This window comes from Nelumbo lutea, chromosome 4 (genome assembly GCF_056320005.1).
Source record: "Nelumbo lutea isolate HS-2025 chromosome 4, American lotus-T2T, whole genome shotgun sequence".
NCBI classification, from domain to species: domain Eukaryota; kingdom Viridiplantae; phylum Streptophyta; class Magnoliopsida; order Proteales; family Nelumbonaceae; genus Nelumbo; species Nelumbo lutea.
In genome coordinates, this window is record NC_142687.1 from 12,440,508 (window position 1) to 12,464,706 (window position 24,199).

The 24,199-nt window shown below is 39.3% G+C and overlaps 1 protein-coding gene across 1 annotated transcript in view; it reads left to right on the plus strand.

The window, feature by feature from the left end:
- Window positions 1-24,199, plus strand: part of LOC148853967 (AP-1 complex subunit gamma-2-like) — a 62,311-nt gene that overhangs the window by 21,275 nt on the left and 16,837 nt on the right. The window contains exons 6-12 of the mRNA XM_088984630.1: window positions 2,125-2,279; window positions 13,085-13,175; window positions 15,791-15,954; window positions 16,782-16,836; window positions 18,502-18,624; window positions 19,142-19,237; window positions 20,870-20,997. Coding sequence (XP_088840756.1) covers window positions 2,125-2,279; window positions 13,085-13,175; window positions 15,791-15,954; window positions 16,782-16,836; window positions 18,502-18,624; window positions 19,142-19,237; window positions 20,870-20,997 — 812 coding nt within the window. The remainder of the gene's footprint in view (window positions 1-2,124; window positions 2,280-13,084; window positions 13,176-15,790; window positions 15,955-16,781; window positions 16,837-18,501; window positions 18,625-19,141; window positions 19,238-20,869; window positions 20,998-24,199) is intronic.

Below are 24,199 nucleotides of genomic sequence, written 5' to 3' on the forward strand. Positions count from 1 at the left end.
CATATGCTTGATAGGTAGCTGCATCCTTGGTGGTTTCCCAAGCAAAAGTCTCTAGATGGTCGATCTCCAGCCACGGGGTCTTAAGGACTGAAAAATAAGCTGCAACAGATCTATCTCCCTGCCTTGTAGCAATAATCTGATTTCTCAGTTGATAAGCCCTAGCAACATTCTCCCTTTGTGAATAGGTTTCTGCAACCCCATCCCATATCTCCTTAGCAGTATTTGCCCATAAAAAAATTTTACTTATATGTGACAACATGGAATTACACAACCATGTCATTACCATATAATTTTCCTGAACCCACCGGGAGTTGCTAGTTTCAGGTTTCACCTCTTCACCAGTAATAGACCCCAATTTTCCACGAGCCCCAATGGCCATCTTTGCAGATTGGGACCATTCCAAGTAGTTTGTACCATCCAACCTAACTGTAGTAATGGTTCCAGCTTCGAAGGGGTCTCCAACACCTCCTCCCACAGGTCCCATTTCATTCCCGGGCTTATATTCAACTTTGTGTCCCTCCATGCTTCTCAAAAGGGTATAGAAACAAATAAAAAATGCAGCAAGAACAAACAAAACACCTTCTAGAACCAATGACACTCCTTTGGTGTCCTGGACTTTCTTCTCACGAAAGATTCCTTTTCTGTGGGATGAGAGAAGAGAGAGAAAAAGCAACCGCCAAACCACGTGGAACTTGAATCGCCCCTTATAAAAAACTCCAAGGAACCCTAAAAAATTAGGGCACTACTACCTAGGTCAAAATTGAAAGTCCAACAAAAACATGACTCTTCCCCTTTCTCCAGTTTTTCCTGATTCTGATGAGAAACCCTAGACCAGCTACAGGGCATACAGATACATCAAGAAAATCCAAAAACTGGGCTTACTTGAGAGCTTCGATCAGCCTCTTAAATCTCCATGCAGTCGGCCGATCTAGGGCTGCATGAGAGAATCACTTCCATAACCTTCAACCTGCTCTAATACCCTAGCCGCCAGCCCCTCATTCTATTTATATTTAACTTAAATATGAGATATTACAAATATGCCCTTAGTAGGGCGGCAACTCAAACTAAATAGTTACAACCCTTTTAAAAATAAAAACTAACGGGCCCAAGGCCCAACGACTTCTTAATTTAAAAGAAAATAAACTAAACACAAATCGGCCCATTCAACAACACAAATTGGTGGCCCCACTCAACACAATTAATACAATTACCTTACTTTTTTTTTCAAAAAAAGAAAAAACAATAAAATGTAAATTTTATGGATTGAAAAAAACAGACTCCTTAATTCATCTTGTTATTGGTGAGAATTGTTGTGGTCAAGATCTTGACAGAACTATGAATAACTTCTTATGAGAATTAGTGAATCAAAGAGAGATCACTTAATCAGTTGGGATATAATGTGAAAAAAAAAAGGATGAAGGTAGTCTTGGATTGGGGAGATTGACTTTGAGAATTAGAAACACATCATTATGGGGTAACATGTTTGCAAGTCTGGTTTGGGTTCCTGGGGAGCTGAATGCTTTAGCTGATGGTTTATCTAAATTTGTAGGGATCGTTTGTACAGCAATAACAATCTTCCTTTATTATCTGTGTTTGCTTCTGTTTTCCTTTTTTTACATCTTCTCATGTAGTCTTCTTTATTAAGGAAATCTCTGTTACCCTTTCTAAAAAAGTGGCTTTGGAGGTACCCCATCAACTTACACAAGTTGTGTCACTTTGTAATCAAAAGTAGATTCATGTTCTCACCCTAATGGTTGGGACTCAAGACTGACCCTGAGGGATACATTCTCCATGCTGCTGCCATCAAAGTTAAATTTCATCCAACCACCACTTGGGGGTAACCAAATCTCAAGGATTTTTTTGTTTCCTAGAGGAAAGAGCCAGATATTGCCCCCAGTTCCTGAAAAAAATCCTCCACTGCAAAATCCTGAGAAAAGTTTTAGTGTCTTCACTCAATGTGCAACTCTTAAGGTTATTCTAAAGTGGCTGTTTATTGTTTATTCTCTTTTCATTCATGAGTAACAGTACTTGTTAATGTTCAAAACATAAACAGAAAGTGCTTTGCATTAATAGATGCTTTTTACTTTCTAAATTGCATTGTTTTGTAATGTGTTCTTTTTATAGGTTGCAACAAAAACCGAGTCAAACAAAAATGCAGGGAATGCAATTCTTTATGAATGTGTTGAAACTATAATGAGCATTGAAGAAAATAGTGGCTTACGCGTACTTGCCATTAATATTTTGGGAAGATTCCTGTCAAACCGTGACAATAACATAAGGTTAGTTATCTTTTGCTACTGCTCATCCTATATATTTTTGTGCTCATGTCCTTTAACTTTCCTTCATTGACAAATAAAAGTTACAATATTGTCTTCAATATTTTATACAATAATGACTTTTTGTTGCAGTATCTTTTCAAAGACATCTCTTCATTGTTTTGTTTGTGAAAAAGTAATAATAGATTTATATGAATATGCCATTATCAGACTCTCTACAATGTATTCTTCTTATCCAGTTTGCAGTATAACCTTCTGAACTGTATGAAAAGATATGTCTGTACTTGCTGGTATTCTGATAATTCTTCAATCTTGGCTTTGTCCACAAATGAGGTAGTTCTCTGTGTTGAGGAGTTTAGGGTCTAAATTGGAGTCTCATATTAAAAGAGCAACCCTGAAAATCCTTGAGCATGAGATTCCGTCTATTTTTCTTTCTCTCTATTCTCCCAATTAGAGACTCAACAGATGCACTTTTCATGTCAAAGATCAGGATACTACTCTCCCTTACACCCCCACAGTCCACATTCCAAGGATGAATGAACTCCAACAAATGTACAAGGAACTGGTTTTTTTTTCTTATCAGCTTGAACTGGTTGCAGCTTGTATAAACTTGTCACTCATCCCCTTGAGCAGAACTTTCTTCATGATATGATCCTTCAGATGTCTAAAATTCAAAAAACAACCCATCATCAATAGTAAATTGCCGAACTAACAATAAATTTTTATCAATGTGTGGAACATGTGAACTACCTTTCAAAATCGGTCTAGTGAATCTGTTAATGTGACCAGCCTGTGATTAAGATTTTTCAAAACCTGTACCATTTCCAACCTGCACTTGTTCAGTACCTGTGTAAATTTTGAGTGCGGCTTTGAGTTTTTTGAGATCAGGTATAAATGTGGTGTGACTTGTGAGGCTCCTAAATCCAGGTGTCAGTCCTGTTTGATGGTAGAATTTAAGCTTGCTATATAAGCAGTGGTTTGTTTCAGTTCTGGCCAAAAATTGGCATTGCATTTATTATGACAAGTGAAGGCTGAATGATGGTAGAAACATAGGCAGATCTGAGGAATTGGTGACTTTATCTCACGTAGAAATGGTATTCTTTTTAGGCTTATTGTGACCTTAAGGCCATCTTTGCTCTTGATTGAAGTAGGATCCTCTAATGCCGTTAAGAAAAGGGTTTTGGAAGAGGCCTGTGGAGAGGATCACATATGCTGAAAGTTGGGCTTCTCTTTGGTTCTGGTTCTTCTGTCTTGAGTTGAATTCTTAGGGATTAGAATGCACTTCAGATGTTATAGATAGATGTGGAATCATTTAGGATGGAATTGTTGATGCAGTATGGGATTCAGGCCAACTGAGTAAACATTTATTAGTGTAGAGAACACTGATGTGGGCCCCACTGCAGTGGTCCCCACTGTGTTCGTAGGACAGCATGTGTAGTTATTTGTTTCAGTTATAGTAGTGTCAGTTTGAGTCAGTTTGTTAATTCAGTTGTTATTTATTTCAGCTTTTATTTACTTTATTTATTATGTAAGTACTAAGGGCAGATGTGTCCTTTCCATTATGTACTAAACATAACCTATAAATAATAAGAAAGTGGCGGCAACAGATCTGTTAGAATCTGTCCCTCCTTTCAACCACTTGTGTTCTCCTGTTTCTCTTCTATTCTCTCTCCTTTCTCTCACTTTTCTTCTGTTTCGTAAACCTAAAACCTATTAGGATTCAAGACTGATTACAGTCTTGATCTTCTACTTGGTATCAGAGCCTATCTAGGGCTTCTCATGTGTGTCTAGTCCAGCCGACCACATGAGGACTAGCTAGGGCTGGAAGCTTTGAAGAAGTATTCGGTGGTTGAATCTTGGAGATTACCGGAAGAGGTTCGCAGCAGTTGAAGACTTGCCGCGACTTGCAGAGAGTTGGTAATCAGGAAGAAGCAGCGAAGGTTAGGGTTCAGGTAACCCTAGAAGATAGTAAACCGAAGTACATAAGTAAGTTTTTTTTATTGAGTTTCAGAGACTGCAATTAGTCGAGATAGGTTGGACCTATCTAGAAGAAGGGGCCGAACTGTGTTCAAGTTTGTTTCTAGGGTTTGACTTGTCGAACTGTGTTTAAGTTTGTTTCTAGGGTTTGACTGTTGGGCCGAACCCCCCCCCCTCTCAGAGGTGATTAGTTTTTAGGGTTTCATATTGCCCTACGACAAGTCCCACTTGTGTGGATTGCTTGAAGAGTGCAGCTGAGCACTTATTTCAGACCTATAGTTGAAACCCTAATTTTGCTCTCGCATCAGTGAGCCCCACAATAGTGATTTCAGAAAATAGCATCTCAGATTGACAGGTTGCCTGGTACTGTGCATGTCGATTGATTTCAGATCAGATTTGAGTTGATTCCTTGCATATACTGTGATAGGCGATTGATTTCAAATCAGATTTGGGTTGGTTTCAGATCATATTTCGGATCAGATCAGATTTCAAATCAGATCAGATTTGTGTTGGTTTCGGATCAGATTTCAGACCTGCTTGTTTGACTCTGTTTTTTGGTATAGTGGCTCTAACAGTTTGTAGCCACTGAACCTTGATCAAAGATGGAGTTTAAGGGTCAGGGAGAAAGTAGTTTTGGAAACTACAGTAATGGTAGTGTATCTAAAACCGGGTTTCAAATTACAACTATGAGATTTGATGGGTCAAATTATTTGGAGTGGGCTCAATCAGCCATGATGGCTATTGGAGGAAGGGGAAAACTGGGTTACCTCTTGGGAGACGTGAAAGAACCTTCCAAGGAGGACTCAACATACACCAAGTGGGTTCAAGAGAACTATTTGGTTATGGCATGGCTGTGTAATTCTATGCAGCCACATATCAGTCGAAATTACTTGTGGGCAAAGACAGCCAAAGAGATATGGGATGTTGTGAAAGAAACCTATTCCCAACCCCTTAATGTTGCCAAAGCCTATGAATTGAAGTGTGAGGTGAACAACCTTAAACAAGAAGAGAAGCCAGTTTCTGTCTACTTCTCTACCTTGAAATCCTTGTGGCATGAGATTGACCATGTAGAGACCCTTGAGTGGGAGAGTCCCAAAGATGCACGGACTCATAGAAAGCAAGTCGAGACGAATAGGGTATTTGAGTTTTTGGTTGGTTTGAATTCAGAATATGACATTGTGCGACAACAGATATTGACAAGAGATAGTGTGACCCTTTCTCAAGCATACTCCCTGGTGCATAGTGAAGAGACCATGAGGAAAGTCATGATGCAGCCTCAGCCTTCTTTCTCAGCCTTGACAGCTATTAAACCTAAGCTAGGGGGTGACTCAAAAAGGGACCGGAAGAAGGAAGATAAACGGGATCTGGTATGTGAACATCGCAAGAAACCCAAGCTTACAAAAGATACTTGTTGGAAGCTACATCCTCACTTGGTCCCAGCAAAACTAAGAAATAAGAAGGGTAATGCTCATGTGGCCGTGAACATTGATTTAACATCCTCATCAGGCACATCCCTAGAGACTTTAGCTGCTGTTCGGGCTGCCCTCATACAGTTGGAAAAGGAAGTTGGGAGTTCAGCTCAGCCATCTCAGTCACCATCAGCTCCGGCCACATCTGCATTTGCACATTCAGGTACTCGAGCCTCAGTTTACCATGCTTCGGCTCCAGGTAATACTGACCACTGCTGGGTAATAGATTCAGGTGCATCTAACCATATGACTAGCTTGCCATCCTTGTTCACTTCTTATCACTTGTCCTCTGCCCGAGATAGAGTATCCATTGCTGATGGCTCTCTTGTTCCCATTTCGGGCAAGGGGGTCATCAAGCTATCGGATACTATCTCTTTATCTTCTGTCTTGCATGTTCCTAAGCTTGATTTGGAGACGAGGAAGAGTATCTTCTGTTCAGTAATCTTTTTCCCTAATCGATGTGTTTTTCAGGATTTGGAGACGAGGATGGTGATTGGGACTGGCCATGAGACGAATGGGATCTATCTGCTTGGAGAGAGTTCTCGTCGGGAGGAGTCAGTGGATAAGAATTCTTTTGTTTTCCAGTCTGTGAGTTCGGTTATGCCAAAGCATAACCGATTAGGTCATTTGTCTTTTAAGTCTTTGAAGAGTCTGTTTCCTGCTTTATTTGAGTCTGTTGAGTTATCAAAGTTGAGGTGTGAGAGTTGTGAGTTTGCCAAACATTGTAGAACCTCTAATTCTTTAAGTAATAAAAGGAGTAATTCCTCTTTTGATATTGTGCATACTGATGTTTTGGGGCCATATCATATCTCTTCTATGGGTGGGTACAGATATTTTCTACAGTTTGTTGATGACCATACCCGTTTTTCTTGGGTCTATCTTATGCGTTCTCGGGATGAGGTTCCTGCTCTGACCCAAAACTTCCATCAGATGGTTCTCACTTAGTTTGGGACCAAAATCAAAGTCCTTAGATCTGATAATGCAAAGGCATACTTTGCTCAGCCATTGACCTCCTACCTTCTTAGCCATGGAGTTATTCACCAGAGCACTTGCCCTTATACACCACAGCAGAACGGCATTGCCGAAAGGAAGAATAGGCATATCTTGGAGGTGACTAGAAGCATTATGTTTACCTCTAATGTACCTATTCGCTTCTGGGGTGATGCTATCCTCACGGCAGTTTATCTCATTAATCGAGTTCCTTCCCGGGTTCTTGATATGAGAACCCCCTTTTCCATTCTATACCCAGACGAGGAGTTGTTCATTGTTCCCCTTAAAACCTTTGGTTGTACCTATTTCATTCAGCTTCTTGGACCTCATCATTCCAAGTTTGAACCTAAGGCCTCCAAATGCATTTTCCTTGGTTATGCACAAACTCAAAAGGGTTATTGCTGCTATGATCCGGTTTTAGGGAAACGGTTTGTCTCCATGGATGTCACCTTCTTTGAGGAGACACCCTATTATCCTAGGGTTTCTCCTCAGGGGGAGAGCAGTGAGAGTGGGGCTGCTTTGAGTTTCTTTCCTCAGGGGAAGAGCAGTGAGAGTGGAAGTGGGGCTGTTCCTTTACCTATTCCACTGGATAATGAAGGCTGTAGTGGTGAGGATGGTTAGAGGGAGCCGGAGTTGAGAGTCTCTCACAGGCGATGCAGGCAGATTGATCCTAGTCATCGGCAGTCCCGGTCAACTCCAGTTCCTTCTGCGGCTCCAGATCCAGAGCCTACTAAGATATCTCTCACTGTTGCCACTTCCTCTCTTGTGGATGACCTTGATCTCCCTATTGCCATTTGCAAAGGGAAACGACATTGCACCACTTCTACAGCTCATAGCATCTCACAGTTCTTATCCTATGATCGTCTGTCTCCATCTTACCGGTCCTATCTCACTTCCATTGCCGATGTCCCTATTCCAAGAACAGTGCAAGAAACCTTGTCAGTTCCAGAATGGAAAGATGCAATGCAAGTCGAAATGGGTGCCCTGTTGAAGAATAATACTTGGGCACTGGTTGACCCACCAAAAGGAAAGAAACCGGTGGGATGCAGATGGGTGTTCACTGTGAAGCATAATGCTGATGGCTCTATTGAAAGGTACAAAGCCCGACTGGTTGCAAAGGGGTTCACTTAGACTTATGGCATAAACTACTTGGAGACCTTTGCCCCAATAGCCAAGATGACCACCATCCGAGTTCTGTTATCCCTTGCAGCAAATCATTCTTGGCCATGTTTCAGATGGATGTTAAAAATGCCTTTCTAAATGGAGACTTACAGGAAGAGGTTTACATGCAGTTGCCTCATAGATTCTATGATATAGAGACAGGTAAGATGGTTTGCCGACTGAACAAGGCATTGTATGGTTTGAAGCAGTCACCTAGAGCCTGGTTTGATAGGTTTAGATTATCCCTTGGAAAGTTTGGTTATGTACAGGCCTAGTCAGATCATACACTATTCATCAAGAGGGCGGAGTCTTCTCTGACACTACTTGCAGTATATGTTGATGATATTGTGGTGACAAGAAATGACAGTCATGAGATTGAGTCCCTCAAACAACTCCTTCATCAAGAGTTTGAGGTGAAAGATCTTGGTGCACTACGATACTTTTTGGGTATTGAGGTTGCTAGATCCAAGCAGGGGATTTTTATCTCTCAGAGAAAATATGTTCTAGATCTGTTGGCAGAAACTAGAAAGTTGGGTGTTAAGCCGGCTGATACACCCATCGAACAAAATCACAAGATTATTGCAGAGGGCGGGAGCCTCTTGAAGACAAAGTTATGTTCCAACGGTTGGTTGGAAAGCTCCTATTATCTCTGCCTCACTCAGCCGGATATTAGTTATGCAGTTAGTGTTGTTAGCTAGTACATGCACTCCCCTAGAACTTCTCATCTTCTTGCGGCAGAGAGAATATTATCATACTTGAAGAGATGCCCGGGTAGAGGTATACTGCTCAAGAACAATAATCACATGAGGGTGGAAGTCTATACAGATGCCGATTGGGCTGGGAGTGTTGATGACGGAAGGTCTACCTCTGGATATTGTGCCCTTGTGGGAGGTAACCTTGTCTCTTGGAGGAGTAAGAAGCAGAGTGTTGTTTCCCGCTCCAGTGCTGAAGCGGAATACAGGTCAATGGCTAATGGAGTGGCTGAAATCTTATGGCTGAGGTCACCACTTGAAGAGTTTGGTATTGACTATGAAAAGCCCTTAATGCTGTATTGTGATAATCAGGCAGCTATTAATATAGCCCACAACCCAGTGCAGCATGACAGAATTAAGCATATCGAAGTTGATCAACATTTTGTGCAAGAAAGGGTTACATCACAAGAAGTGTGTCTTCTGTACATCACATCTAATATGTAGCTCGCGGATATCCTCACCAAGGCTGTACCAAGGAAGAAGTTAGAGACAGACCTATCCAAGTTGGGAATGATAGATATCTACTCCCAACTTGAGGGGGAGTGTAGAGAACACTGATGTGGGCCCCATTGCAGTGGTCCCCACTGTGTTTGTAGTACAGCATGTGTAGTTATTTGTTTCAGTTATAGTAGTGTTAGTTTGAGTCAGTTTGTTAATTCAGTTGTTATTTATTTCAGCTTTTATTTACTTTATTTATTATGTAAGTACTAAGGGCAGATGTGTCCTTTCCATTATGTACTAAACATAACCTATAAATAATAAGAAAGTGGCGGCGGCAGATCTGTTAGAATCTGTCCCTCCTTTCAACCACTTGTGTTCTCCTGGCTCTCTTCTATTCTCTCTCCTTTCTCTCACTTTTCTTCTGTTTTGTAAACCTAAAACCTATTAGGATTCAAGACTGATTACAGTCTTGATCTTCTACTATTAGGTTGGCTTTCAATGATCCATCTCAGTTTGTATTTACCAAGATAGCTTCATCGTAAGATTTCTGTATCTATCTTGATTTGCAATTACCAAATTAGCATAATAATGGAATTTCCGAATTTGTCTTCAATTAGGACTTTCTTTTTGAAGAGGTTTGGTAGACTTCTGATAAGGAGTGTTCGATTAGATTAGGAAACTTTCTTGTAGGAGCCTAGGAGGCATAAGGGTGCAAAAGAAGTCTACAAAAGGAGAAAAGGAGGTTCTGTTGATTTTCTCTTAATTATTCAGTGAAGAATTGTTCTTCTTCCTGTTTTTTTGGCTTTATTTATTTTTTCTTTTAAGCTTCTCTGAATCTGATTTGTTTCTGAACTGTGCCAATTTCATAGTGGGTACATGTTGCCATTTTGGGATTTTTTTTTTTATTGCATATGCATCTTTTTGATGGCTACACTTCTTGTCTGGTACTCTGATGTCCCTTTTGTATATCACCTTTTATTACAAATTTTTTATTACCACAAATTCTTTGAAGATGTATGGTAATGGACTGACAACATCGAACACTACTAAGGCTTTAATGGACTGACAACCAGATATGCAAAGTTGCCATAACCTTCCTTTGGAACTCAGATTCTGAGATGGCCTTGTTCTCAAAAACTGTAGCATTCCTTTCCTGCCATATGGGCTGAATAAAAGCATTGTGAATGATGCTCCACACTGTTTTACTTTTACCCCTTTTTCTAAGGTTCTTGATTTCCCATTGCTCAAAGACTCCTTTACAGTCTGTTTGGTTTATGCTACTGGGATGGGAAAATAGGAATATTCTTCACAGATTCCTATTTTCCCAGGCTTGTTTTGGGCGAAAGGGTGAGACATGACGAGAATACACGTCTCAATTTCTGGGATGTGGGGTCTCACGAAATAGGTGCGACCCCACTGAGAAAGGAAGCTGAGTGAGAAAATTTCATCGAGGGAGGCAACTGAGCATAGTCTTCTTCCCAGACGCCATCCAACGGTTTACTCATCGGTGCCATCTCCGGTTTTCATTATCAGAAAACAGCTTCTGGTGTCTGCATCTTCCAGAAAACGGCTTCCAGGTTCTGGCGTCTAACGGTTTTCATTGCCAGAAAACGGCTTCCGGCGTCTACCTCTTCCAGATCTGGCATCGTTCTTCCACCGGCGTTTGCCTCTTCTGGCATCTACCTCTTCCAGAAAACGGCTTCCAGCTTCCTGCGTCCAACGGTTATCATTGCTAGAAAATGGCTTCCGGCATCTGCCTCTTCCAGATCTGGTGTTGTTCTTCCACCGCCGTTCTTCCACCATCGTTCTTCCACCAGCGCCTGCCTCTTCCAGAAAACGGCTTCCAATAACTTTCATTTCTTCTCCCTTGAACAAATTGGTCTCAGCAACCAAACACAGGTGACAGGGTTGAGAAAAAAAAATTCCCTTTTCATCCCATCCTTTCTCATCCCATCCCATCTCATCTCATCCTTTCTCAGCAACCAAACGAACCATTAGTGATCTCAAACAGCAGCAACTTCAGTGAAAGAGATAAAATAATTGTTTCCACAAAGCATGACCAAATGGAAAATACAGACAAATGTTCTCCATGGTTTTTACTTGTAGACAACCAAAATACAAAGCTAGAGGGTTGAATCTCCATCCCTCTTGATGCAGGTACGAGAGCAAGGAAAGAATCCTTGGAGAAATAAATCACTTCTCTAATTCCTGCATAAATTTCAATTTTCTTGATTGGTATTTCAGAATTTTTGGGTGATAGGTATATTAACATTTTTTTTTTGACTTATGAATTTATTTTCTAGTTGTAGGTGTCTTAAGAATAGGGTTTTAATTTTTCTAGCAATTTACTGTTAATCTGTTATCTCAAAATTACTATTCATGGCAACTTTTATACCTACTATTTATAGTAAAATCACAACTTACTACTTTTAGTGATTTCTGGTTTCTTTACATTAAGATAGTTTTAATGAGATTAGTAAAGTTTAATATTAGAGTCAAATGGGTTAGAAGGAGTGCAAATGGGCTAGCTGATTATCTTGCTAAACAAGGGGCTTTGAGGCAACAATTGTTTTGGGCTGCATTGTAAAAGGGACAGAAATATGTTATAGTGTGGGACTTCTAGTCCCATACGCAAAGTTGTAAAACTTTTAAATCCAATTTCAAATAAAAGTCTCCTTTGATGATAAAAAAAAAGTTTAATATTAGACTCCTTATTTAAGTGCTTCCATGGGCTACCTATGGGGTTGTCTTAGCTTTGAAGTGGTGGAAGTTGTTTTGACTTTTGAATCAGTTTCCTAGTCCAAATTGGAGTCTGTGAAGGGGCATCTGAGTTCTTATGATGAGCCTATAAATAGAGCCGTTTTCATTGCAATTTAGAAGGGTTGCTTTAATGAAATAAAGTTTGGTTTGGTGATTTTTGGTTCTTCTAATTGATCTGTCTCTTTGTTGTTTACTCGAACAGCAAGAGTTATCCTTGTTTCTAATCTCTTGCTATCTGATTCTTTGGTGGACAACAAGCTGTCTACTCACTTCTCCATCCCCGTTCTTTATCATTACTGTCACCAAAGTCCCTTCATCCCACAAAGCTCACCACTAGATTTGTACTTTGTAGGCCCCCTGCCCTATCCTACATCACCTTTTCTCAACAGCTTGTCTCTTGTTAAGCATTTCACAATGCAACAGTTGAAACCATAAACATTTGTTGGGACATGGATCCCAAGAGGCTTGTGGTGGGAACTGCATCTTCCATGTGACCAAAATAAGGTAGTTTGTGTTGAGAACAACATTTCTTGTTTCACAAGGACCATCAGGGGTGGGTGATTCTCTAAAGGCTGAGCTGTTAGCACTACTACAGGGGCTAAAACTTGCTAAGCAAGCTGATTTAAAAAACATGGAGATTGAAGGGGATTCTAGACTGGCGATTTCTTGGAGTACCAGCAGGGATAATGTTCCTTCTTCCTTGGATTTACAGGCATGCCATAAGGGAGATTGAAAGCCTAGCAAGGGAGCTCAATGCTTCCTTTACATGGTTTGGGAGGACTGCAAATGGGATGGCTGACTGATTAGCCAAACAGGGGGTCTACAGGCAGCAGTTATTTTGGGCTTTATTGTAATATTCTGTAGGGCAATGACTCTCTCTTGATGCTTTATGTAATTCTGTATTTCTATAGCTTGTTCGCTTAACTACTTTGCTGATAAAAAAAACAACATTTCTTGTTTCACTTTGTTGAACTCACCATTCTTTTCTATTGAAATTGAGCATTAAATTATGCACTTATTTTGTTTCTGAATTAATTGGATAGTCGCCAGAGGATTTAGGTGGTACTTTCTATTTATTGTATTTTAAGTTTTCCCCCTTGTTGCTGGTGTAATCATGGGTTACCTTCTTTTGTTGTAGAACTCTGTTAATAAGCCTATGGCCTAATTTGCCAGTTATATTCTCTAAATGTTGTATAGATCTCTTAAAAAATTGGTCTCAAATTAATCAATTATGTATTGTGCAAATATCCATTGTCAGGTATGTTGCATTGAACATGCTGATGAAAGCTGTTCTAGTAGATGCTCAAGCAGTTCAGAGGCATCGGGCAACGATTTTGGAGTGTGTAAAGGTACTGCATATCTTAATGCTTTGTTCCTTACTAAATCATTACTCAAAACTGTAGCAGTGTTGTATGGCTAGAATTTATTCTCTGAGGTTTTATCTGACTTGTTTTCTTTTTCATTATGGTTGAGAAATGAAAAAGATGACTGTGCTAATGTCATGGAAAAGCTTACATGGAATTGGAAGAGCACATTGCAGTAAAATTACAACCTACAATTTTATCCACATCCCCACAGCAGAAGCATCACTCCTTACTAAAAGTTCATTTTTTTTTAATGGCAAAAGACCTAACAACTCAGAGAAGCATTACAAATCTCATCTGGAAAAGTACAAAGTAGATTTCTTAACCAATGCAGAGGGTCACTAGTGAACTCGAGCTTATGATCATCTATATTTCTAGATCTGCTAGCTATCTTATGGGTTATACTATTTATGTTCCTTGGTATATACAAAAGTGTACATGCAACCAAGATTCAAAATATTGATACGACCGATACACCGGTAGGGGCATATTGGTCTTTGTCGAGGCTCATTTCTCCTATTTTTTAGTTTTTTTTTTTCAATCTGGTTCAGAGGGGTTGCTTTAAGGCCTGTCTACCCCCTGAACCATGGTCTGACCCAAAACACCCACTGTAGGGGCGTATTGGGAAGCCCCCGATACGACACGTATCAGCCGATACGTATCGGAACTTTGAACCTTGCATACAACAAATTTACTCCTAAGAAACTTGAGCATGTTCCAGAGCAAAAATAATCACCTATCGTTCTGCATGAGCTGCCTGTCTAGCCAAACATCTTTTGTCCAATTGCTGACACAAATTTATTAGTAGAAGATACAATAATGAAATCTGTCGTAGCAGTTTGGTTACTCATGAAAGAACCGTCGGTATATATGTTATAAACATCATACTCAAATGGGTAACATTGGAACTCTTTCAGCGTTGTTTGAAGTTGTATAGTGGCCTTGTGTGTCGACGTTGCTTCAATCCCTCTGGTTTTAACGTCAAAGTACATATGACTCCATTGCTGCACCTGTAATTCCTTACTAAAAGATCATGATCGCTATCTCTAAACTCATTCAAAATGGAAGACATGTTAAAGAGGGACCAAAAAATCTTCCCAAATCCTTGATGAACACACCATCAATATACTGCAAAAATCTATTAGCTGTGTACAGAAGAGGAGAGACTCCTTGAACCAGTTTCCTGTTAGAAAAGCAAAGGCAATAGGCAGTAGCCTGAACTGCTCGTTCAGGTGGATCCGTAGGATTTCTAATGGCATGGCTAACAGTCTCGCAAAAACTGGGGTGATGAGGCAGAGATGCAGAGTCTTGTTTGGGGAGTGGCTGGGCATGGGAGCGAATTGTAAATGGAAAATATATGTTATTCCAGCTATGAACTGTTTGGTTATCATAAAATTCTATATGTGGTGATTTGGATCCGTCACCTAATGACCGGAAAGGCACTCCTAATTAATAGCCAAAAATATTCTTATCTAAAAAAGAAGAGAAGTACTGTAGTATTTTTTTTTATCAGCAAGAAATTCAGAAATATATTAAATTACGAAGCTGGTTAATACAATGAAAGGGTAAATCCACCGAAATAACAATCCAGACCCGACAACTTTATAAGAAGTACTCTAGTATGTTCACTTCCTTTAATATTATGACAAGTCTTTTTTCTTTTTCTTTTTTTTGATGAATAAATTGAGTTTTATTAAAGAACTTTTTGTAAAATCTTTACAATCATCCCTTAGAGAGGCACAGGCTGCTACCTCTCACACAAAAGAAAAACACATTACAACTGTTCCCTGAATGAAATAGACCTGTTTACCCCTTGTTTAGCCAAAGCATCTGCCATCTCATTGCATTCTTAAATTCATATTCCTGGTTAGCCAAGTAAATTTTTTCATTCCACTCCTGTAGCACCAAATTATAGACTCAGGATTCCTTAGCCATTCTACCACCACTTTCAAGTACCCTTCAATCACCACATTTGTGAAGTTTAGCTAACTAACTATCTGCACCCCTTGAATTGCAGCAAGCAGTTCGGCTTTGAGAGAGTCCTCCATACCTGCAGGGCCAGAAAAGGTGCTATGAGTTTACCTTCTCCATCTCTCACCACCCCTCCAATTCCAGAAGGGCTTGGATTACCTTGGCTATTCCCATCAAAATTCAGTTTAACAAAACCTTCAATTGGTGGTATCAAAGTCTTTTTTTCTTTTTTTCTTTTGTTTTTCACAGAGGATATTACATGTTTATCAAAAAATAATTACCTAGATTAGCACCCAAAACATATTGTACAACTTATGATCTTCCAAACCCTAATTCATAAAGAGACACTGCCTCAGAAATTCAATACTTGGTTGCAAGTATTGTAAATATGGCTTTATCTTTTATGTCTATCTCATGTTCTAATGTTTTCCTAAATCATTATGCATCTAAAACAAGGAAATAATTTATCTTGCATACCATTGTATCATTGATTTATGTTGCAAAAGGAATATGAATTTGCCATGGTTCCATGCCAATCTGATATTCCATGTTTCATCAGAGTTTATTTAAACTGAAACATTCAATATACAACTAGAAAGTCTTATGGCTTTGTTTATTTGGTTGTACAGGATTCAGATGCTTCCATTAAGAAGAGGGCTCTTGAGCTAGTTTTTCTTTTAGTGAATGACAGCAATGTGAAGCCCTTGACAAAAGAACTCATTGATTATCTGGAAGTAAGTGATCAGGAATTCAAGGGCGACCTTACTGCCAAAATTTGCTCCATTGTTGAAAAGTAAGTTGAAGATATTTGTAGTTCTATATGTTTCAGTTTTGCTATTGACTTGGAAAACTTAAGATGGCTTGTTAGTTTTGTTCTTGTTGTAATAATAATGCTTTATAATTTATATGAGTTATTTATTTATCATGACTAGACCATTCTAACAAGAATGGAACCTGGCCCTGGTTGTCACCACTTCTCCTCTAGACCTTAAAATTAACGAGAACCAATATAGCTAGTAATCCATGGTATTCAAATAGTTGGACATGCTAAGGGCACTATCTTTTTTCCGCGGTCAATAATGAGACAATGTGTTCACTAGAAAAGATGAAAGCATTAAACTAGAAAGAGGTGCCCGCCACATAGAACTGATACAAAAACAAATTATATCACTGTGAAGATATTTCCTCTTCTATTTTCCAGGTTATCTACCACTAAGTATTGACTTGGGTGTCCATTTGAATTAGATATCCAGTTTAGCTACTAGTATGGATGTGAGGCAACCAATATTTATTCTGGAAACAATATGGATGCTGATAGATTGTTGGCTTTATTATTCTTGAATATGTGGTTGTCATAATTTCTAAGAATTTATGTATGTTCAGTGTACAAAATAATGTAATTGGTCTAGCATAGCATTTCTTACTATATTCACAAGTCAGAAGTACTAGATTTCCTTAGCACAGTGGATACGGCTTGATCTGTTCATGGAGGTCCAGTGACCTAAGGAATTATGTTGCCATTGCATGTGATGATATCAATGTTTTCCTGTTAATGTTTTTTATAGTTTTTTTTTTTTAATATAATATGGTCTTATTTGAAATTCTTCCTTGTTTTCACAGGTTTTCCCCAGAGAAAGTATGGTACATTGATCAGATGCTCAAGGTCCTTATTGAGGTAAGCAATGAACTATATCAGGTGAATTCGGCTGCATGTTGGAAGCTTGTTAGGTAGCTTTATATTCCTGTGTCAGACAGGCTATTGTGTTTATTTTGTTGTGAGTGGAATATGTATAAAGAATACTTGTATATATGGCTTTGTTTTTTCTCTCTGGGATATGCTAACCCTGCCTTCACAACCCTTCTTTTTAGCTGGTCCCTAACATCTAAGCCATTAAGAAGTGTTTACCAATTTGTATTTTCTGGTGCAATAAGCTTAAGGCATGCATTGGTCCTCTTAGATGGTTTAGAAGCTAGTGACTGGCCAAATAGATGCCTTAGGACAGTCCTAGCATCAATCAAATTACCAAATGCTTCTGCAGACATGCTTTCGGTCTAAATTTGTATTTCTTTTGTTGGGTGGGTTAGGGGGTCTTCAAACTCATCTGAAGGGGTGACCTACTCTAATGTATTTATTGGTCTATATACCTGGGCAGATGCCTCGGTGAAGTAGGGAGCAATCAGAAATCAACTATACTAGGGGGCAACTGGTTTTGGGGATCATGGTTAAATGATTGTAACATTTTGAATATATTATGGGGTTAGGTAGCATGAGCTAGCCTAATGTTTATGGGGGTGTTTGGCACATTTCTCATGTACATTACTTCTATTCTTTAATAATTAATACACATCAATAAGGTTACAAAGTTGGTCCATGCCTATTCAATTCCGTTTTCCATTATTTGATAGTTTTCTCTTCCAATAAAATAACTACTGAATTGCTACAACCAACGTTTTGGAAACCAGATTGGGCATTGAAGCAGAAAGGGGCCAAGCCCTGGTTTACCAGTTTTACTTCTGGTTCTATTTTAATCTGGTCCTACTGGACAATCTTGCTTGGTTTCCTAAACATGGGTTACAAAAATCTTGTCATCTTGAGCTGCCCCGTTGACCTTTTATGATGAACACGTACATATTGGCCACAACTTCACTTTGCTGCTACAGAATATTGGCCATTTTTTACTTCTCCCTATGCTAAAGAAGAAACTGCAGATCTGTTTTTATCTCATATGCTTGTTAAAGCTTATGCACAATGTCTTGATTTTATCTAAAAAATTGCTGGCATAAGATAAATACTAACCCAAAAATCTTTTACTGTCCTTACTGTTTCTTTATATTAAGTTACTGGTATCATTGTATCATTTAAGTTACTTGTGTCATTATTGTATTTTTATATCATGTAAATTAATGCCAAAACATGGACAATTAGCTTGAGTCATTGCAGTTGATTGGTGAGACACCATTTCATTTGGTTATGGATAAGCCTTTTGACTTCTTATTATTTTCAGTTACACTTTCAGTTCAGTTATTGTTTTGTTTTACTCTTGAGTTAATGTACCAGAAAATATGGTTTCTGTACAAAGTCATGCTTTATAATAGTAGTGTGTTTGTATTATTGTTTTTGTCTATAATAATAAGATTAGTTTTACAATCACTGCTTCTATTTTTAATTTCAAAAGAAAGATACCGTTTCCTGAAGAAGCAACCACTATAATCATTTTATTTATCTTTATCTGATAACTGTTTCAAGCGGCCTCCAATGTTTTCTCTTTTAGTTATTTTCCTTTTAATTCTGATGTATGTTATTCAGTTGCAATTGTACTCATTCTTGTTGTGATTCTAGGCTGGAAACTTTGTGAAGGATGAAGTATGGCATGGCCTTATAGTTGTGATAAGCAATGCATCTGACCTCCATGGATATACTGCAAGGTCCCTTTACAGGGCATTCCAAATATCAAGTGAACAGGTACTTAAATTTAAAATGCATGCAATGCTTATATACTAAGGGCCTGTTTGGCGCGTCTTTTCGCGCTGTCTTTTGGCTGTTTACAATCCGGGAAGACCGATTTTCGGTCTATTCCCGTTTGGCTCGCGGAAGATCTAGCTGCCAAAAGACGCGAGAAGCCCATTTCAGGCTGATTTTGGGAAGCTTCAAATGAAGCTTCCCGCGTCTTTCGCGTTTTAATCTTGCGCGGAAAGACGCGGGCAGACGTACGGAAAGATGTATATCTGCCAAACTGTCTTCGGGCTGCCCAGATCTTATGTCAAAAGCTCAATGCGTCTTTTGACTGTCAGAGCTACAAGATCTTCTCAAAAAGATGCGCCAAACGGGCTCTCAGACTCTAAGAGTTTGGTCTATCTATCTTTTTTTTTTTTTTTATGAGCAATAATGTTCTCATTGATATTTTAGCATTTTACTGATCAAGAGGGCGTTCTTTCCGTTTACATTTGCTTTGAGAGGTTTATTTTAATTCTCTTCTCAGGAAATTCTTGTTCGAGTGGCGGTTTGGTGCATTGGGGAATATGGGGAAATGCTGGTCAATGGTATTGGGATGCTTGACAAAGAGGATCCAATTACTGTAAGTGCATACTTCTCCCTAATTTTATTGTTTATGAGCTTTGTAGTGGACCAACCCCCTCCCTCCTAGGGCAAACTTGGGCCTTCAAGAAATAACTTGGTAGGACTGGTGTTTCTCATTTCCTATGAAGGTAGAAACCCAGATGCCATTTTAATGGTGCCGAATTCAGCCCCCCTCTAAACTGTTCTTAACCACTTTTGGTCTCTACTAGTTTGTGGTTTACATTAAGCTGAATTTCAATGGAAGCAATGAAGGCAACCCAGGTCCGTCAGGCATTGGAGTTTTCAGGATTGAGGAAGGGAAAGTTATTGCTTTTTTTCTCAGGCTCTATTGGTGAAGGTGATTCACTTAGAGCTGAGGTGATGACAGTAATGGAAGGTATAAAAAGGGCTAAGGAACTTAATATAAGAAAGCTGATGGTTGAAGGTGACTCAAAGCTGGTTGTAAAAGGAGGAGAATGGATTATTGAAAGTTGCTAATGAAGAAGGTTGTTTGTTTCTTTCGAGGGAGGGTTAAGAGAGTTTTCCTCTCCCATTTCTTCTTGTATATGTTTCTTTTTAATTTGCTAATAAAGTTCTGTTATTGATTGGAAAGAAAGGCAACTTTACTAATATGCATGAGTAAAGATCTTTAAATAGACTGGAAAACAGATCCTTCATACAAGCAAGATGACTTCCTAGGAGCAAAGAATCTACAACAAATACAGTCAAGTATATTGTCGATGCTTCACAATCTTATTCCACTGATTCTTGATATCAATTCTCTTTATGTCCTTAAACTCTTTCTAAATCAAAGCCCACCCTATAATTGTATTGCAAATGCCTCTGAATATGCTTGGAGACTTTACTGTTTCCCCCTAAAAAACTCATATTTTACTTTTTTCCCTTATTCCCCTAAAGAAACAAAACATCAATGGTTCTCCAGTGTAGTGACCTTCTCCTCACTGCCTACATTTGGCCGTTCTTGAATTGCAATGAGTTGGAACCCTAGAAGTTGACAACTCATTTTCAAAATGAAGACAAAGAAAGCTCCACATGTCCTTTACTGTTTGACACTTAAAAATCCTTTACATCAATGGTGTCAAGCTAAAAATGAGAAAAACTCCACATGTAGCATTTATCCAAGGCAATGATGTCATCGTTTCTTGGCCCAGATTACCAATCAATTCACCAAAGTTAGGTAGAGAAAATATTCTGATTGCAGTCATATTTTAAATCACAGAGAAGGTTAATCAAATTGTGAATTATAATTTAAATCATGAGATTATTTCTGTTTGTAAAAATCTCTCAAAAATAGAGATTGGATGATGGTTTAAGCAACTGGTTTCAAGTTCATGTGAATATGACATATACACATGTAATAATTTGGGTTTCTATTTTTCAACCTGTCACCTTTATGCACAGCATATGGTAGAGTGCATCTTGTAATTGATGTGGTTGATCATATTAGAATTTATTTAATGTTTAATTTGTGAATCGCAAAATTTATCCAATCATTTGCAACATAGGAGTGCTAGTTTCTTGCATGAGCATGTTGTTCCAGTGGGCTATTTTTATGTCCTTTTTCTACTTGTCCCTTAATGTATGCATTTCTCTGAAAATGAGTAGGACCAACTTGAGTTTTCCATATCAGGTAACAGAATCTGATGCGGTGGATGTTGTAGAGATTGCCATAAAGCGCCATACATCAGATATCACCACTCGTGCCATGTGTCTGGTTGCTCTTTTAAAACTCTCATCTCGTTTTCCATCTTGCTCAGCGTAAGTTTTGTTAAATGAATATATATAATGAGCTTTTCTTTCTCTTTCATCTTTTTTATCTGTTTTCCTTTTGAAGTATTACATATTTACAGAACTTCAAAACCTTTTGTGTGAATCTATGTGCTTCGTTTAGAGATACAGAAATATGCTATTCTTTCTATAAATGTTTCTAGTTGATGTTGCTCCTTTGATTTGATGTGCATGCAATTTTTAGTTGCCTTTCTCCATTCCTTTGTTGTTCTTTACTTCTTTATTCCTGATGTTATACTTTTTTTTTTTTATCAGAAACGATAACTTTCATTAGAGATAAATTAACCTGAAATACAGAATTCAACCCTTATTAGAAAAGGTTGATCCAATAAACATCAAACATTACAGCATTGCCCAAAAAAGACTCCCTTGTAGTCTCTCTAGTAAAAAGTCCCAGTCCACCACGTCATATGCCTTTTCAAGATCCAATTTGCAAACCAACCCCTTTTCCTTTCTCCTCCTCTTCACCTCAACACATTCATTGGCAATAAGTATTTGATCCACAGTTTGTCTTCCTTCTACAAAGGCCCCTTGATATGGTGAGATTAGAGACGGGAGGATCTTTTTTAATCTTAGCGCTAGGACCTTAGAGATGATCTTATACATGCTTCCCACCAGGCTTATAGGTCTGAAATCCTTTGGTTGGAGAGCGTCCTTCTTAGGAACCAAGGCAATAAAAGTTGCATTTGCTCCCGAGTTAAATTTGCCTCTCTCATAGAACTCTTCAAAAACCTCCAACAAATCCTCTCTAATTATCTCCCAACAATCTTGATAGAAGGCCATCGAAAAACCATCAGGCTCAGGAGCTTTAGCTCGACCCATGGAGAAGATCGCATTTCTCACTTCTTGGGCCCCAAATCTTCTTTCCAAAGATTCCAATAAGACACTATCTTCCACCCTCCACTCCAAGTCCTCTAAGCTCTCACTCGGTCTCCCTGGGTTGTCATACACTAATTTGAAGTGATTAACCAAAGCTTGAGCTATATCATCTTCCCTTGTCAGCAATTGCCCATCCCACTCCAATTTTGAAACAGAATTCTTCATTCTCCTCCCATTTGCCAACGAATGAAAAAACCTTGTATTGATGTCCCCTTCCTTTAGCCATTTGCACCTGGATTCTTGCCTCCAACTTATCTCCTCCTTCCTAAGAAGATCTTTCAGTTCCTGTTTCAAATTCCATCTTTCCACCCTACCCTCTTCCCCCAACCTTCTTTCAGCTTCTAGTCCATCTAGCTCCTACACTCTCTGACCGATTTCCACTTTCCTTTGCTCTAATCTACCAAAAACCTCTTTATTCCAAATCTTGAGTCTAGCTTTCAGGAGTTGTAGTTTCTTGTAAAACCTATACCCCTTCCATCGAAATTCCACTTGGTCCACTTTCCACCATTCTTTTACCTTAGCTAGAAACTCTGGATGAAGTAACCACATATTTTCAAACCTAAAAGGGCACGGGCCTCCATCTAGTCTTTCTTGAGACAACCTGATTGGGCAATGATCTGAAATAGGTCTCGGCAATGCTGTAACACCTAAAATCCCCCATTCAGCTTCCTAATCCACTGTAAAGAGGAACCTATCCAATCGACAACAGGTAGGGTTTTCTTGGAAGTTTGACCAGGTAAAATTTGCTTGCTGAAGAGGGAGGTCCCGCAATGCAAAATTCTCCACAAAGAGATTAAACTTCCTCATGCTAGACGTAATCCTATGACTGGGGTTATTGGATTCGTTTAAGAATCTTATTACGTTGAAATCCCCACCCAAACACCAAGTAAGATGTGGGACCATAGACATTAGTTAGCACCCAAGCCCACCCATCTTCCTTTCTCTTCAATTTTATTGACACCGAGAAGTTCCCAATTAATTCTTCTTCACACTCCCTGTCTTCATTTCTCCATAAAGTAATAATTTCCCCTGAAGCTCCCCACGATTGTGCAAAGGCCCAACTCAAATTTCTTGTTGACCAAATGCTCCTCACCCATTTCTCGTCCACCTCAGACAATTTTGATTCTTGTATTAAGACCACATCTGGCTTTTCTCTTCTCAAGAAGTCTTTGATCACTCGCCTTACATTCCAGCTTATTAACTTCATGGACAAACAATTCAGGTAGCCCCAACCAAACCACCCTCTTTACTCCTTTTTTCAATCCTTCCTTACCCCACTCGCTTTATCATAAACCACCCCACTCTTCAACCTCTCCACCTCACCCAGCTTTTTCTTCCTCTTCTTAGAAAGCTCTCCTACCTTCTTACTAGACTCTTCCACCTTCTCAATTCTTTCTAGTTTCTTACCTGACCCCTTCTTCTTCTTCTGCTTCTGAATTTATCTCCCCCACTACCTCTGTCACTTGTCCCGACTCAAACGAATTGGCAGACTTTAAAGCTGGGCTGGAATCACCTGTAGGCCAGACACACACAGGACTTGGGGAAACAGAGTTAGTAACCAAAAACTGAACCTGAAAACAATCCAAACCTTGTGAGGAAGAAGGCGCAATATCAGTTGCTGGAATAGCCTGAACCCCTTTTGTTTGACTTTCGCTGGGAATAGGACCCTCGAAATCAAGATCTGGATTGATTGCAGTGGGAAGCGGGCAGCTTATAGCTCTGCTTGGAGGAACCAGATTGCCAACACACCGTACAAGCACTCATTCCCTGGTCTTTACAAAGGATTGAATCCCCTTTTCTCCCTGTTTCGGTTTTCTCCTCATCCGAGCCTGTTTTCTTTCTTTCCAATTCCTTTCTAGGCCGAACCAACTCTCCTGGAAGTGTACAAGCCTCTTCATCGAACAGTAACTTTAATCCTGGGTCATCTTCCTCCCCAAACCTTGAACGACATTTACTCTGTATACTACCATAGCTGGACTCTTCAACATGCAACTCCTCTTTCAGAGACTCATCATCTACACTTACCCAGTCTGAAGCAGAATCCTCCTCTTCTAACCTCGTGCGATTATATCTCAGATTAGGTTTATCTAGGCTAGTGGAGTAAGAGACCAGTCTTGGCTGCCACGCTAAAGTCGGACCAGACAAACGTTTTTCTTTCGAGCCAGTTGCAGACCAATCTGAAGAGGACGAAGATATACCACAGCGAATTTGAACCTTGTTCCACCTCACGTGCCTATTTAAGTGGTCACCTGATTTATCTATGGGCTTACTTGCTGTTGGAGTCTTATTTCCA